At 23.3% G+C, this 14,399-nt stretch overlaps 1 protein-coding gene across 4 annotated transcripts in view; it reads left to right on the top strand.

Moving 5' to 3' along the window:
• Nucleotides 1–14,043, top strand: part of LOC134833739 (cytotoxic granule associated RNA binding protein TIA1) — a 186,066-nt gene extending 172,023 nt beyond the window's left edge. For 3 of the 4 annotated variants that reach the window (XM_063848169.1, XM_063848170.1, XM_063848168.1), the window contains exons 6-10: nucleotides 3,382–3,484; nucleotides 9,071–9,263; nucleotides 10,410–10,730; nucleotides 10,794–10,956; nucleotides 13,908–14,037. In XM_063848169.1, the coding sequence (XP_063704239.1) occupies nucleotides 3,382–3,484; nucleotides 9,071–9,263; nucleotides 10,410–10,730; nucleotides 10,794–10,956; nucleotides 13,908–13,949 (822 nt within the window). In that variant the 3' untranslated portion in view covers nucleotides 13,950–14,037. Of the gene's footprint in view, nucleotides 1–3,381; nucleotides 3,485–9,070; nucleotides 9,264–10,409; nucleotides 10,731–10,793; nucleotides 10,957–13,907 lie in introns of all 4 variants that reach the window. The other variant, XM_063848171.1, reaches the window with a different exon arrangement.
• The last annotated feature ends 356 nt before the right edge of the window (nucleotides 14,044–14,399 follow it).

The raw sequence follows: 14,399 nt of genomic DNA, 5'->3' as shown, positions 1-14,399 counted from the left end.
AAAGTATTTTATAAAAAAAATTAATTATACCTTTATATTTTTTTATTCGAAATATTTTAATAATAACTTTAAAATAATTTTTGAACAAAAAAATTATTAACATTTTTTCAACGCAATTTTTACTACAAAGAAAAAACTATCAACTCAAAAAAAAATAAATTTTTAGAAAAATGATAAACTTTAATTTTTTTTATTAATTATTAAAAATTTATTAAACTTTCTTATTAATTATATTATTATTAATTTTTTTTAATCTTATAATTTATTTTAATTATTTATTAAAAATTTTAATTATTTTTTTTTTTTGATTAATTTATTTTTTTTAATTTGGAAAATTTAATCTTGGACCAAAATTCGTGAAAATATTTTTTTTTATTTTTTAATATTTTATTGATTAAATAAATTAAAAAAAAAACAAATAAATAATCAAAAATCAATTTGATAATAGAAATCGAGGAAAAAATAATTAATTAAAATAATAAAAAAAATAAATTTTATTTTATATTTGATAAAAAAATTAATTAAAATAAAAATTAAAATAATTAATAATAATATTTTTTTTAAATTTTAAATAATTTTGAAATAAAAGAAAACTCATTACATTTTTAAATAAATTTTCGTTAAATTTAAATCTTTTAACAAAACCCATAAGAAAATCAATAAAATCTCTCCAAAATCCATCCCCCAACCACACATATCTTGCACAAACCCAAAATTTAAGCAATTGCTGTGGTTTTGCATCACGTATCAACATTAATCGATTTAATTAAATATTATCATCATCAATGTCACACATTCTTGACGTCATTTCACTTAAAGACCAAATGAATGAAACAAAATTTATTAAGAGATCCTCCTCCCTCCACACAGAAAATGTGTCACAAAGGTGAGAAAAGTACGAAGAGACACGTCGTCAAATTTAGAGCAATCACTCCCAAGACTACCATTTTTACCGTAATATTTTTATTTAAAAAAAAAGACACGAGTTTTCTACCTCGTGCTGACTCGTGATGAAATTCTGACAGCGAAACTCTTGTCTGCTCAGTAAATAATGTTTTACGCATATTTTTATGCCTTTTTTGCTTCGTGCCGCAAGTTTAACTTGTCTTACTAGAAAGTTGTAAAAAAAAGAGGGCAAAACAAAATAAAATAATCTATAAACTGAGCTGTTATGAATATTTGTTCACATTTGTAAATTTCCCATGACACCAATATTAGACTACGTTCTTTGTTATTTTTTTTTTTCCTTTTTTTTCTTAGCGAAGAAAAGTAATTTTTCGTTTTTCTTTTTTTTTTCGCTTGATTAAAAATCTCATTAAAAATGCCTAAAATGACCCTTTGATTGGTCGTTTTTTGTTAAAAAAAAAAAAAAGAAAAAACGTGCTTTCCATGAAAAATCGACAAAATTGATAAAATATTTATTTTTTGGAAAATTGTCAAGAAATTTCGATAATAAAACTAAAATAAAGTTGAGATGATTTAGTTTTCCTCGAACGAAATGGACCAACGATATGGGAGACGCTTGACCATCCTTAATCATATAAATTAAATAAAACGTATGTTGGAAAAGATAGTTTTGTTGGCAAAGATGTTGCCATCATGCCATTTGAGCTCAAATTCAATATTGTTCGATTTTCTCTCATTTTTTTTCCTTTTAAATTTTTAGAGCAAACAATTATTGTCCATTTCCGTATGTCTTCTTTCATTTTATTCAGCGATTTGGTCAATATGGTCAATTTTTTTTTCGAGACAATGTAATTCCAGTCAGGACGATAATTTACGACAATTATCTTGAAATAATATAATCCGATGGGTCGCTCCGATGCAAGCGATGAAAAATGACTCAATATTGTTAAATAAATTGAAAATTGTCACTGGGGAGAAGAAACGACGACGACGCTTTTTATTTCATTTACATATTTAAATATTTTATATATCATCGTCAGACCTAGTCGTCTCATGTTTGCTACAGTTTTTAACTTTTCTAATGTTTGTTCGTCGTTTCCATCCATACCAAATTGCATTGAGTGTATAAAGAGCCGAGAAACGAAGGAAAATATGACAATCATAATTTTAAATATAACAATTTTTTTATTTGGTGCTGGTTCAAATATTTGATTAGTAGCAGTCTTCTTGTTGATTTTTATTTCATTCAATTCGGAGAAATGTGATTTTTGTCATTTTTTGTGATTTTTATTGAGTTTTTGTTTTTTCAGTCACTATTTTACCATTTTTTTTACAAAACAAAAGAAAAATTTTCGAACATATTCTATCAATTTCGAAAATTTTTTAATTTATTTTCGAAAATTCGAAAACTTATTTTTAAGAAAATTTTCGAAAATTGGTTTAAGAAATACTTTTTAGATATTTTAGAAAATTTTCAAAAATTTACTCAAAAAGAAGTTTTCAAATTTTCGAAAAAAAAATTTAAAATTTTCGAAATTGATAGATTTTGTTCGAAAAATTTCGAATAATAATGAAAAAAGTTTTGAAATTTAAAAAAAAAAATTTCAAGTTTTATAAAATTAAATAAAAAATCTTATATTTGCGAAAAAAAAATTAAATATTCCATAAAAAATTTAATATTGATAGAAAAGTTCAAAAAATTTCGAAAATTTATTTAAAATGTTCAAAAATTCAAAAAAAAAAATTCAAATGTCTTAAAACCAAATGAGTATAATTTTTAGAAATTCTAAAAATTTTCTGAAACTATTAAGATTGATATAAAATATTCTGATATTTTTTTAAACTATATTAAATTTTTTTTTCAAATTTTCGAAAATTGATTCAAAAAGTTCCCTAATATTCGAAATTAATTTTAAAAAAAATATTAAATTGTCGATGATGAAATAAATTTTAATTAAAAATATAAAGAAAAATAATTGGTTGAATTCACAAAAATTTAAAAAAAATTTTTTTGAAGTCTTATGGAGTTAAAAAAAAACATATAAATAATTTTTGTTTTTAAACAATTTTAAGAGTTTCGTAAAATTTTCGAAAATAATTTTAATGTTCGAAAATTACTTTTAAAAAAATCTTAAGGTTCTAATAGGAGCTTCAATATTAAAAAAAAATTTCAATAAAAAAATTTATTATTTTATACTTTTTAGGACGTTTTTAAATAATCTTTTTTTAAACAATTATATATTTTTTTCTATTTCCTCATGACGATGATGACGATGTGCGAAATAATGATGTGCATAACTTCATGATGGTTTGTTTGAATTATGACGAGAGAACTTTTCCACATAGAAATTTTTCCTTATTTGGTGGAAAAGTTTCTACATTAAAAAATAATGAAAAGTAAACGGAAAAGGTGCAGAAACGCTAAAAAAATTCAAAGAACAAAAAATACTAAAATTTTTTTCTCTCTCTTTCCAGGAAGCAGAAAGTGCAATCACAGCAATGAACGGACAGTGGCTCGGATCTAGGTCAATACGAACAAATTGGGCAACAAGAAAGCCACCTGCAACAAAATCAGAACGTACGTATTTATTCCTCGTTTATTGTTCGCGGTGGCAAAATTGCTTTTACAATTTAGTGGTCAATATTTTTTTTTTGGTCGGTCTGTGAAATCGTAAAAAAAATTTTTGTCTGTGCATCCCAACGCATGTAAATATTTGACTACTCTGGGCTATTGATTTTCCATTTTAACCATGTATCGTTTTCCGAATTCGGATTAGGGAACAAAAACAATATTTGATTGTTTCCTCCGTCGCCGCTCTCGACTTGCATGTCATCATCGATTGTCGTCGTCGTCGTCGTTGCAATTGATGAAAAACATAACAAGTTAGTGGTTTGGGAGACCTGCTGTTGCTCGAGCCAGCGATGTTTCTAATAAATAATCAATTAATCGGATAATAAATTTAGACCGAATTCGACCAGAGACAAATTTCTCCCTTCGTCACCAGTTGAGAAAGAGGCTTACCTTTTTCTAATGGGGGGAATTTTATTAAACACAAATAATATTTTCACATTTGTTGGTTTTCCAAATAGACAGCGCACAAAAATTTACATAATAAATGTTCGGTGACATTTTCCAACGTAGATGTTTAATTTCTCCGATATGTTCTCTTGTTATAATTCCATTAAAATTTTACCGTTTTCTAGTCCCATTTATATTATCCTAATGAATATAAAATACGGAACCATTTCCATGCGAACGAAGAACGCAATGTACGACCCTTAAAAAACATTAAAATGTGTCAAATGAAAATATGAGAGAATTTCCATCCATGTTCCATCCATTTGGCAATTTTCGTGATGATGATGGCGATGATGTATTTTCACAAAATATGCAGAAATAATTCCTGGAGAAAAATAAAATGTTTCTTTGAAAGAATTTTTGGAATACAAATGGAGTATTCTTAATCAAAGGTGCCTTCTGTAATTCTTCACATATGGTTTTAAAATTATTTTACGAGTAAAAGAGGAAATTGAAACGATTAAATACTTTCTTTGAAGTCCAGGGTTGCCAAAAAATTAAAAAATGAACTTTTTCTAACTTAAATTTTCAAAACTGATTCTATTAAATTTCTTTAAACCAAAAAATTTCGTTTAATATAAAAATTTATAGAAATATTTAATGTTCAAAATGAAAATTTTGGGTTCCAGGGTTGCCAAAATTTTGTGAATTAAGCTTTTTTGAACTTAAATTTTAGGAAAAGTGATTCTTTTAAGAAAAAAAAAATTATATGAAAAGTTCACCGAAAAAATTAATTTTTAAATAAAAAAAATAATTACAGGGTTGCCAAATTTTTAAAACTTAAACTTCTTCTAACTCAAATTTATAAAAAGTTATTTTATTTTTTTAAGCATAAATTTGGCTTTGTATGAAAAAACTAAATTAAAAATCTAACGTTAAAAATTAAATTTTTGGTCTTCAGGGTTGCCAAATATTTGTGAAATCCTGATTGAAATCAATTAAAAAATTATTTGACAAAAAATTTTAAAACATTTTTTTGTCTGAATATATTATTATTTAAAAATAATTTAGAAAAGAAAAAAATTAATAATTAATTAATAAATACTAAAATTAAAAAAAAAAATAATAATTTTGGCAACACTGACCTTTATTTAGAATCTTCAAAAGAATTTAAAAGTGACAAAAATTTTTAAGCTCGATCTAAAATGGCTTTGTTCGAAATTTTTTTCATTTAATATTTTTTATTTAATTAAATTAAGTTTAAAGATTTTAAAGTTACTTTTTGACTCAAAGTTTGAAAAAATTCCTTTTAATTCGATACTAAAAATAAGAGAAAAATATTTGAATTTTGACAAGATTATAAGAATTTTAAGCAAATAAAAACACAAAAATTGTGCATTAGGTTAAAAGTTAAAAATAAGCAGAATGTGCATTGGGTCGAAATATAAAGTAGTCTTTTTAAACTTTTAAGTTTTCTTTTTAAAAAAATTTTAAGCTTCGATTTAATACTTTACCCCCAATGCATATTTTGAGTATTTGAAAAATTTACCCAGTGCACATTTTGATTTATTTTTGCTCGAAATATTACGAAGCTTGCTAAATATTTGATATTTTAAAATATCAATTTTTTTAGGGTCAATGTGATAAATCGCACATATGCGTGTTTTTTTAGCAAGCTTTGTAACATTTTGAGCAAAATCAAATCAAAATATTCATTGGGCCAAAATTTAAAAATTTTCAAATATCCAAAATACGCATTGGTCATACCTTATATTAATATTTTTATTCTACAAAAAATTTTTGTTTGCCCAAAGTGTAACCGGAAAAATCTCCACTGAAGCAATATTGCAGCACGTTCCCCGATTGGTCAAACTGACAATTGTTAACATCCATAAATTTTACTTTTGACAATATTCTTTTGGTACAACAACTTTTTTCCTCTCTTTCTCTCGACATATCGCCTCACCAACATATACAAAAATAACTTTTAAACAAGACGAAAGAGTTGGCATGTGTGCGATGGAGAAAAAATTATCTAGCCAAAAACGTATCAGTTTGAATAGATCATGAAATGCCCGTAAGTGTTCTCACTTGAAACATGCTTTTAAACAATTTTAAATCGATTTATGTGTGTTTCTCGATGAATTTTCTAAAATAACTGCATATATAAAAGTTTTGTGAAATGTGAAAATTATTTGCTCGATTGGGCACCAATATTACCCATCTATCTATCTTCCATGCCATCTCTCTCGGTTCGGTCGCCGTCGCGTATAAAATGCATTTAACCAACATATTTAAGAGATATCGGACAAGGTTTTCGTGCACCAAGCACAAATTCCGTCCACAAATAATGTACCTTGAGGCTTTTTTAATATATATAATTTTTTTTTTTTTTTTGGAACAAAAGAATGTCACATGTGATATTATTATTATATATTGATGTATAGCTGCAAATAAATTTGGTCACATTTGGCTGCTGCAGTCTTTTTGTCCCTATACCGATGACAAGTTGTGTGGAAAATCGTTTATTTTTTTATAATAATGGATGGTGCTTAAAAAGTTCATTTTTATCCATTTCCATGAAAGTTGTTGAGAAAGATTGTAAATCATTCCACACACACAGATAATAATGATAAAATCCACATCCGTTCATCATCCGTTATTCACGAAAGTCCTTCAAATGTATATTGATTTAAACAACTGACAAAAATGTCGTGAAAACTTTTTCAATATATTTATATGGGCTCGCATTTTTTTTTGTTCCAACCGATAACTTGTTAAGCTGTTCATATTGTTGAACTCAATCCCGTTAAACTATTTTAGTTTTGAAAAAGTCACATAATTTTTTTTTCTACCTACTTTTTTTTCACGACACGACTGTTATCTGTGGGATACAATTTTTTGGCAGCATTTTATTATATTATGGTATTGCACGGTGATAACTAGTCGGAATTATTTATTTGAATGATTTTTTTTCAAGTGCATTTCAAAGAATTTAGGGAAAATTTTATTGGGGAAATTCAGGGAAAACTCGGAAAATTCAGGAAAATTCATAAAAATTTCGCATTTTTTAATATAAAAAAATTAAATAAATAAATTTTGGAAAATTTATTTTTTTTTAAATTAGGGAAATTTGGAAAAATTTCGGAAAATTAGGGAAATTCGTAAAAATTTGAAGAAAAATTCATGAAATTTCACAAAAAATTAATAAAAATTAATAAGATTTAAAACTTTTTATTTAGAAATCAATTCAATATATAGAAAAAATCAAGGAAATTCAAGGGAAATTCGAAAAATTATGGAAATTTCGGAAAACTTATTTTTTCAGAAAAATATTAAAAATTAAAAGAATATCAGAAAAATTCTATTTAAAATATTCTTGCAAAAAAAATTTCGGAAAATGAGGAAAACTCGTGAAAATCTGGGAAAAATTTGAATTCATAAAGAAATATTCATGAAAAATCAAAAAAAATTCATAAAAATTCATAATAAAATGTATTTGTTTTTATTTCGAAATTAATTTAAAGATCAAGAAAATTAAAAGAAAATTCAGAAAATTGTGGAAAAATTTTGAAAACTTGGAAAATTGTCAAAAATGCAATAATGTGTTAAAAATTATCAAAATGCTTTTATAAAAATATTTTTGCAAGGAAAACTATCAGGAAAAATTTGGAAAATTAAGGAAATTTTAGGAAATGTGAAAATATACTCATGAATTTTTTATAAAAAATTAATAAAAATTCATTTTAAAAATCTGGAAAAATAAATTTTGAATGTTTACGTTTACAAAAATTATTAATATTTAGGAAAAATTAAAAAAATTGAATGAAAAATTCTAAAAAATTAAAATATATTTTAAAAATGTCTTGAAAATGAAAGATTTTTAATAAAAAATTTGGATATTTTGGAAAAACTAAAAAAAAAACGAATGAAAATTCTATAAAACAAAAAAATTGAAAAAAATTAAAAAATATGTTGAAAATGAAGAATCCTTGAAAGAAAAAATAAATTCGAATAAATGGAAAATTTATGAAAAATTGAGAAAAATCCGGAAAACTCAATAAAATTTTTTCCACAAATCAATAAAAATTAATAAAAAACTAAAATGCGCTCAAATTAATTTTTTTTTCATAATTTTCCGGAAAAATTTTCACAATTCCTATCTCTACATTTTTTTTTAAATTTTTTTCATTGTATGGTCATCGCTCGATGTGTCTCATGAGAATCGGGAGATTCCATGTTGTCGCAATTTTGTCGTCGTCGCATCGCTTGCTTAATTTCAACTAAAAATTAAATTAAATTAGCGCGCGCGTTGTTTGAATCTCTCATCGCTTTTCGTCACGCAGTAAGCAACATTATCCCCGAGTCTCTCTCCATCAAAGCCCGAAAAATAACAAAAGAACAATAAAACATTTTTTTTTTTGTATTTTTGTGAATTAAATCATAGTGGCAGTGCACAACTCAACCATAAACTACAATAAAATATAAAAATAAAGATTGAATACAATCAATTTTATTATTTCATTTTATTTTTTTTTTTTTTTGCACAGAACCTGAAGGCCGACGCGAGTTATAAAATATATTTTTTAGTTAAATAATAAAATCGAAACAGACAGACGCAGACATTTTTGCATAAATTTGAATTCCTCTAAAAAAAAATCCGTATAGTCAATAGAAATATAACATGACATGAGAAAAATATCGGACGTAAATTGTACACTTGTGATGATAACGCACACTTTGTTATAATAAATTTTCAATCAATATTTATTCAAATGTGAACAACAACTTGCAAAAGCAAAACAATTTGAAAGTTATTTTCTGGTAGGAATTTTTTTTTTCGTTGCTCATGTTCCGTCCAGGTGAATATTCATTTGGGACTCACACATTCTCTTCTATTTTATTTTCTATTTTGACACAAAAATGCAAAAAAAAAAATAAAAGTAGAACGAACGATCGGGGAAACACTCAATCTAAAAACTTGTCTGCAGCTGAGATCTCTAATGGGATGCTTTCTATCGGTTCGAACAAAAAAAATTGCATTGTTGAAGGATTTTTGTCACCAATTGTCTCGCAAAACGAATTGAAAAAATTTTATTCTGAACAATTATTTTAATAATAAAAAAAAATCGTTTCCTTTTGCAGTCAATTCAAAACCACTCACTTTTGATGAAGTCTACAACCAGAGCAGTCCAACAAATTGTACGGTATATTGTGGCGGAGTCGGTGGCACATTGGCAGGCGGTTTGAATGAGGAAATATTGCAAAAGACCTTTTCGCCATTCGGAACAATTCAAGAGATTCGTGTGTTTAAGGATAAGGGTTATGCTTTCGTTAGGTGAGTTTTCTTAATATTTTATATATTTTTTGTTAAATTTTAAAAATTAATTTTTTTAATTACATATAATTAATATTAATTTATAATATTAATTTATAATTTTATATTTAATTAAACTATTTAATAAATTAATTTAATAATTTTAATTATAAAAAAAACTAAAATTAAAAAAAATAAGTTAAAATCCTAAATTAAATTTTTTCATCGATATTCTATTAAAATATTTTTAAAAATAATTTTTAAATAAATATTTAAAATTAATATAATTAATTAATGAATCAATATTAAAATTTATTTTATTTTTATGTTTTCAAATATTATTTAATTATTAAGTCTTCTTATACCTACATAATTTATTTTATAAAAATTTTTAATTTTTTTATGTATGAATTATTACAATATTAAATAATTTTTATTTAATTTATTAAAATTTTTATTTTATTTATTTAATAAAAATTTTTTTTTTAAATATTATATTATTCATAAAAAAAATAATTAAGTTTATAAAAAAAAGTATAAGAATATTTATTAATAATTTAAATAAAATATTTTTATTTTTCCGAATTTAAAATTATAAAATCTTAAAATTATTTAATTTATTTAAAAAAAATTAAACATATTAAAAAATATTTATTTACGGTTGTTTGAGGTATTTTTTTTTTATTAAAAAAAATATTTAATAAATATTTAATATTTATTAAATATAATAAATATTATATTTAATATAAATATTTTTAATATTTAATTTTTAAAATTATTAAATCTAAAAATTATTAATATTATAAATTAATTTAAATTTTAAATAATTAAAAAAAAATAAATTTTTAAAATTTAACAAAAAATATATAAGATATATAAGTGCAGAAATATTTATTAAATTTTTATATTTTAGTGATTTTAAATTTTATTCAAAACCTTCCAAAATTTTACTAATTAATTAAAAAATTAACTTTACTAACTATTTTTTTTTTTTGGATTAGAATAATTTTTGTATTTTTTTATTTACTTTTTTTTTCAAAAAAATCAGTCGAAAATATATAAACTAATATTAAAAAAGATTTTTTCACCATTTTTAACAAAAAAAACCTAAATTTTTTTTCTGCTCTATTATGAGTAAAATTTTCTAAAAAAAATTTTTTTTTGTAGATTCTCGACAAAAGAAGCAGCCACGCACGCCATCGTCGCCATCCACAACTCCGAAATCAACGCTCAGACCGTCAAGTGTTCCTGGGGCAAGGAAAGCGGCGATCCCAATAACGCACCCTCAATCACAAGTCAAGCTTTAAGTCAAGCCGGCTTCCCCTTCGGAACGACATACGGACAACAAGTTGCCGGCTACTGGTATCCGCCAGCGCCCACGTATCCAACAACGCCAGCACCTGCCGCCCCCTTACAAGGTCAATTCCTGCAGGGCATGCAAGGTTACGCTTACGGGCAATTTGCTGGATATCAACAAGGTTACATGGGGTGAGTTTGAAAAATTTTTAATTTTAACAAAAATTTTTTAAAAAATTTTTTTTTTTTTTGCAGAATGGGAATGCAATTACCCGGTGCATGGCAAGGAGTGCCCGCACAAGCGCAAATTCCCACAGCAACCGCCCAACAAATTGCTGCACAAGGTGTAGGCTCTGCTCTGCCCCAAGCCACGGGAGTCGTCGCCTACCCAATGCAGCAATTTCAGGTGAGCCCGCAGGTACTTGTGACTTATTAACTCAAAAAAAAAAATCCACAACGCATGATTTCAAAAAAAATATTTCATCACATCTCTTAAAAAAAATTCTGCAACTTTTACAAAAGTAATTAAAAAATTCATTTTTAACTCAATGTTTTTCGTTCTCTAGATGTTTTGCATGCCAATAATTTTTTTTTCTGTGTCATGAAATTTTTATGCGATAACCATTAAATGTACAAACCATATAATTTTTGATTGAAAATGGTCACTTGTCTAAAGTGCGCGCCACTCATAAATATATTGTCACAATATTGATGCGAAACGTAAACGAGCCGTAATAATAATAGAACGCTCAAGAATATAATTTAGACATTAATAATGACAATGTGTTTGATAATTCATGCGATTTATTACCATGTTTTACACACAGACACGTGGCACGCGCATACGCTAATAATGTCCTTTCGTCGAGCACCAATTCAAGCACAAAATGTTGATGTTGTGATGCAAAATGACACGACAGACGACAAAATCAATATGTTATCGAATATGATAGGGAAATAATTATTTTCTATATGGATATTTTTTTCTTCCTCGTCATTTGACGATGGACATAAAATAAAAATCAGACTATGAGACGACTTCTGGGACATTAAGCAGTTGAAATGGACAATAGATGACCATTTTTTGTTATTTGAATTTTTTAAAAAAATATAAAATAATAAAAAAATTATTTCTTTATTTTTTAATTAATTTAGAAAATTAATATACATTTAAAAAAATAAATTTAAATAAAATTGATTAAATAAATAAAATAAAAATAAATATTTTTATGTAAAAATTAAATATTTAAAAAATTATTTTTAATTAATTCATTGAAAATTTTCTAATTTCATGAAATAAAATAAATAATTTGTTATTTAAATTATTTATAAATTATTAAAATATATATAAAAAAAAATATTAAATTAATTGGAATAAAAATATGAATTAAGGTAATTTATTTTAATTTAATTAATCGTATTAACAAACTTTTTTATAATATTTTAAACAATTATTTAATGTTTTTTAAATTAATTTAATAAAACTAAAACTATTTTTTAAAAACAATATTGAAAATATATTAAATTTTTTTAATAAAAGAAAGTTTTTTTTTAAATATTAAATTAATTATTAATAATGAAATAATTTAAAAATTATTAAATTTAATTTTTTTAAATTAAATTATTAAATATTAAAAACTTTTTAAAATAGAATAAAGGTAAATTATCAATATTTTTTGTTAAATTAAAATTCAATTTAAATGTTCAAATAAATTACTTTAAGTCATATTTTTATTCCAATTAACTTAATATTATTTAAAATATATTTTAATAATTTACTATGAATAATTTAAATAATAATTTGTTTATCATAAAAAAAATTTCAATAAATTAAATAAAAATTATTTTTTAAATATTTTTATTTCATTTATTTAATCAATTTTACTTAAATTTATTTTTTAAATATGTGTATTAATTTTCTAAATTAATTAAAAAAATAAAGATAATTAATTTTTTATCATTTTATATTTTTTCAAAATTTAAAATAAGAAAAAATGGTTAAATTTTAATTTATTATTATTATTATTTAAGCAATTTATTATATTTTAATAATTTTTTATTATTTATTTTAATTTATATAATAATTTATAAATTAAGAAAATCTATAATAAATCAAAGAAAAATTATTTTTTAAACATTTAATTTTTACAAAAAAAAATTTATTTTTATTTCATTTATTTAATCAATTTTTTAAAATTTATTAATTTTTTTAATAATAATTTTATTTTAATTAATTTAAATTATTTCATTTAATTCAATTTGTTTAATTATTTTAAAAAATATTTTTCAATATGTTAAATTTTTATTAATTTTTTTTTCTTTTAACCCTCGCTTATTATAAATATTTTATTTACCTTGCGATTATTATAAGTCTTTTTTTTAAATTTAATTTCAATCATAAACTGCCCGTTTTTTTATATTATTTTATTTTTTTCGCGTCGCTATAAAATGTGTGGTTAATGTTTTTTAATTAAAAATTGCTCTGAGGCAAAATATTCATTTGATGTCCTTTATCCTTGTATTTTTTCTCCTCTTATACGAATTCTTTTTCCGAATACAATAAAAAAATTCATATTATTTATTATTATTTAACCTTTGATGTCCCGGAGTTAAATTTCGAGCCATTTTATTATGTTATGATATCACTATATATATAATGCAAATAATAATAATGAATAATGAGATTCCTATAAAAAACGAGAAAAAAAAAACGATAATATAATAGACTGTTGTACAATAATTTGTCGAATGCAAAAAAAAAAGTTTGCAAAAAAAAAACAAATTAACGCACAAAAAAGTAGTAATAAAACCGACAACATAAAATATGACCACAAAGGAAAACGTTAACAACATCATAAAAACAACAATGTTCGATTCGTTCATATTTTATCCATTATCGGGGCGAACGTGCGCGCGCGATACAAGAGAAAAACAACAGTAAAAATAACATTATTTTTAACAATATTTATCAGAATAACACCCTTTTTTTAGGTCTCATGCAATTAATTAAAATTTTATTACTATGCTTTTCATATCATATATATATTATTATATATTATACAAACATAACAAAAAATGTATTATCCTTATACTTTTTCATTATTTTGCGACCTATTTGATTTTTTTTTCGCTTTGTTTTAAAGAGCGTGGAACGATTCCTTTGTTTTCTTTCATTAATACACGATTTTATTTTTTTATTATTAATAATAATGATTATTATTATTTATATTTATGATTGCCAATATATATATACAATTTTTTTATTTATTAATTTATATATCGTATTTATTGTGCTCGTTATTCAATATTTGTACAAAAAAAAATAATAAAAAAAAATTTATATAAAAATAATTTTTTCTTGTATTACAGTTAGCTGAAGATGAATGGTTAGCCCCTAGCTTATTGGTGTAGCTGCCTTGATGGCCAACAACAACAACAACTGTGTGTGGCTGTGTTACACAATCAGCCTCATCACAACATGCCCACATCCAACAACAAAATCCACAAAAGTAAGACATATTCGTTACAACAAAAAAATTATTAATTAATTAAAAAAAAAATATTAAACATATTAAAAATATTAGTAAAAGTTCGTGGTAAATAAAAAATGTTGGTATACAAAAAAAATATAAAAAAAACAAAAAAAAAATAAATATTATTTAGTTAAATTTAAATTATTATGATAAAAGCGTAGAACACAATTTTATAGCTTTTAGCATAAATTATATAAATTCAATATAAGAAAAATAGTTGATTTAACAATGTGAATTAAGTTCTTGCAAGTTAATGTTATTTTATAAGTTACGAAAAAAAAATGATGAAAAAAACAACAAAAAAAATGTATAAGGTAATTTTACTCCA

The sequence above is a fragment of the Culicoides brevitarsis genome, chromosome 3 (genome assembly GCF_036172545.1).
Source record: "Culicoides brevitarsis isolate CSIRO-B50_1 chromosome 3, AGI_CSIRO_Cbre_v1, whole genome shotgun sequence".
NCBI lineage: Eukaryota > Metazoa > Arthropoda > Insecta > Diptera > Ceratopogonidae > Culicoides > Culicoides brevitarsis.
This window is presented reverse-complemented; position numbering and strand designations above follow the sequence as displayed.